Source organism: Pinus tabuliformis, chromosome Q (genome assembly GCF_031772625.1).
Source record: "Pinus tabuliformis cultivar Carrire ecotype Pingquan chromosome Q, CPIR1, whole genome shotgun sequence".
Taxonomy (NCBI): domain Eukaryota; kingdom Viridiplantae; phylum Streptophyta; class Pinopsida; order Pinales; family Pinaceae; genus Pinus; species Pinus tabuliformis.
In genome coordinates this window covers 436,813,375-436,814,973 of record NC_142296.1, presented here as the reverse complement: position 1 = coordinate 436,814,973, position 1,599 = coordinate 436,813,375, and the positions used below count along the sequence as shown (strand labels likewise).

The window sequence follows — 1,599 nt, the reverse complement described above, 5'->3', positions numbered from 1 at the left end:
TACTGGATCACCGCCTAACTGAGACTCCTATTATTAAGTATATATTTTGAACGACATGCTAATAGTTAGAGCCTTGTATCTATGAAAAATAAACACAACTGTGAAGACACATAAGTTTCTTAAAGTTGATCCTCGGTCACTGTCCTCTTTTCGACCAGATCTTTTAGAGCCATCCAAATCCTTTCAGATTTAGTCTCTAGCTCTTATTCCTGTGAACTGTTTATAAAAAAAAAAAAAAAAAAAATCATTCAAGGCATCTCTATATTCAAACTTCCATAGCAGGATATAGCTCAGGGGAGAGAGATCATGAATTTTTTCTTTCTTTCTGCCCATTATTTAGAGATTAATGGGTCACCATTCAATTCTCTAGTTGGTGTCAATGGAATTAACAGAGATCTCTTTGCTAAATTACAGATCAACAATGCGGCAGTAGGGGGCGCGAACTTCCACTGGGATCTGCTGGAGAAGAGCCAGATGGATTTTAGAAAGATAATTGTATTGCAACCTTATTGGAGTTTGATTTTCTTCTGAACCCTATTAAAATCTGTAATTACTCTCTAAATGTTACCAGAACAACTAAGAATTAATTTCCCCAACCATACAATTGGTTCACAGGTAGATGGCTTGTGGGCAGAGGGGATTACAGAGGACGGCCAGACTGCCAAAGAATGCCTGGGTACAAATTACTTTGGTACAAAGAGAATAAGCAAAGCTCTGATTCCACTTCTGAAGCCTTCTACTGCTGGACCACGTATAGTCAATGTGTCTTCTGTCTTGGGCCTACTTAGGGTATAACTAATTAATTAATGGTTTTTTTTTTTTTTTTTGAAGTAAAAAGTCATTTGTTCAATTAGTGATTTTGATGATTGCTGTGGAGTAAAGTAATATGTAAATTTTTAACAAATTAATGATTTGTTTTGTTTTCCTTAACAGTTTTTGAGAGGTGAAACATTGCAGAAGCAACTTTCAGACATTGAAAACATTAGTGAAGAGTTTATAGATTGCATTGTGAAGCAGTACATGGAGGATATTGAGAGAGGTGCAGACCTGAGGGACAGCGTGTGGCCGGTTAGGTTTCCAACATATTCTCTATCCAAAGTGATATTGAATGCATACACTCGTCTTCTGGCTCGGGAGCTGAAAGGAAAGGCATGTGTTAACAGCGTGCACCCTGGTTACGTCAGGACTTCCATGACATTCAATACCGGCGATATTTCACCTGTTCAAGGAGCAGAAAATGTGGTGAGAGTGGCCTTGCTCCCACCCGGTGGACCTACTGGCCAAAACTTTCTGGAAACACAAATTGCTCACTTCTAAATTCTTTTATGCTCTGCTAGATTGAGTGTAAGAGAATTTATCAGAAAAGTTTTCCTATGCTAGATTGAACCGAAGCTCATATTTGTCCTGAAATAATGAGATCTTGGTCTTTATGCGTATTCCAAAATTATAAACATATTAAAATAATTGTTTGAATAGATTTACAGATAGCATATTATATTGAAAGAAAATAACTCTGTTAAATGTCACTCTGTATTTATTATTATAAAGTCATGCATGACATGCTTGGGACAAGTAGATTGGGTACTTTTGTTATAATTT

General features: G+C 36.6%; 1 protein-coding gene across 1 annotated transcript; it reads left to right on the top strand.

The window, feature by feature from the left end:
- The first annotated feature begins 254 nt into the window (after nucleotides 1-254).
- Nucleotides 255-1,599, top strand: LOC149220089 (short-chain dehydrogenase/reductase 1-like). Its single transcript, XM_089384647.1, has 3 exons — nucleotides 255-495; nucleotides 616-789; nucleotides 934-1,599. The coding sequence occupies exons 1-3, from the start codon at nucleotides 307-309 to the stop codon at nucleotides 1,315-1,317; spliced, it is 747 nt and encodes a 248-aa protein (XP_089240773.1). The 5' UTR covers nucleotides 255-306; the 3' UTR covers nucleotides 1,318-1,599.

What these genes read in the sequence shown, in the direction of transcription:
- LOC149220089 (XM_089384647.1), top strand. Translation starts at nt 307, where the DNA reads ATGAATTTTTTCTTTCTTTCTGCCCATTATTTAGAGATTAATGGGTCA. An exon ending in TGGATTTTAGAAAGATAATT is followed by an intron (nt 496 to 615) that starts GTATTGCAACCT and finishes ATTGGTTCACAG; the next exon opens with GTAGATGGCTTGTGGGCAGA. An exon ending in CTGTCTTGGGCCTACTTAGG is followed by an intron (nt 790 to 933) that starts GTATAACTAATT and finishes TTTCCTTAACAG; the next exon opens with TTTTTGAGAGGTGAAACATT.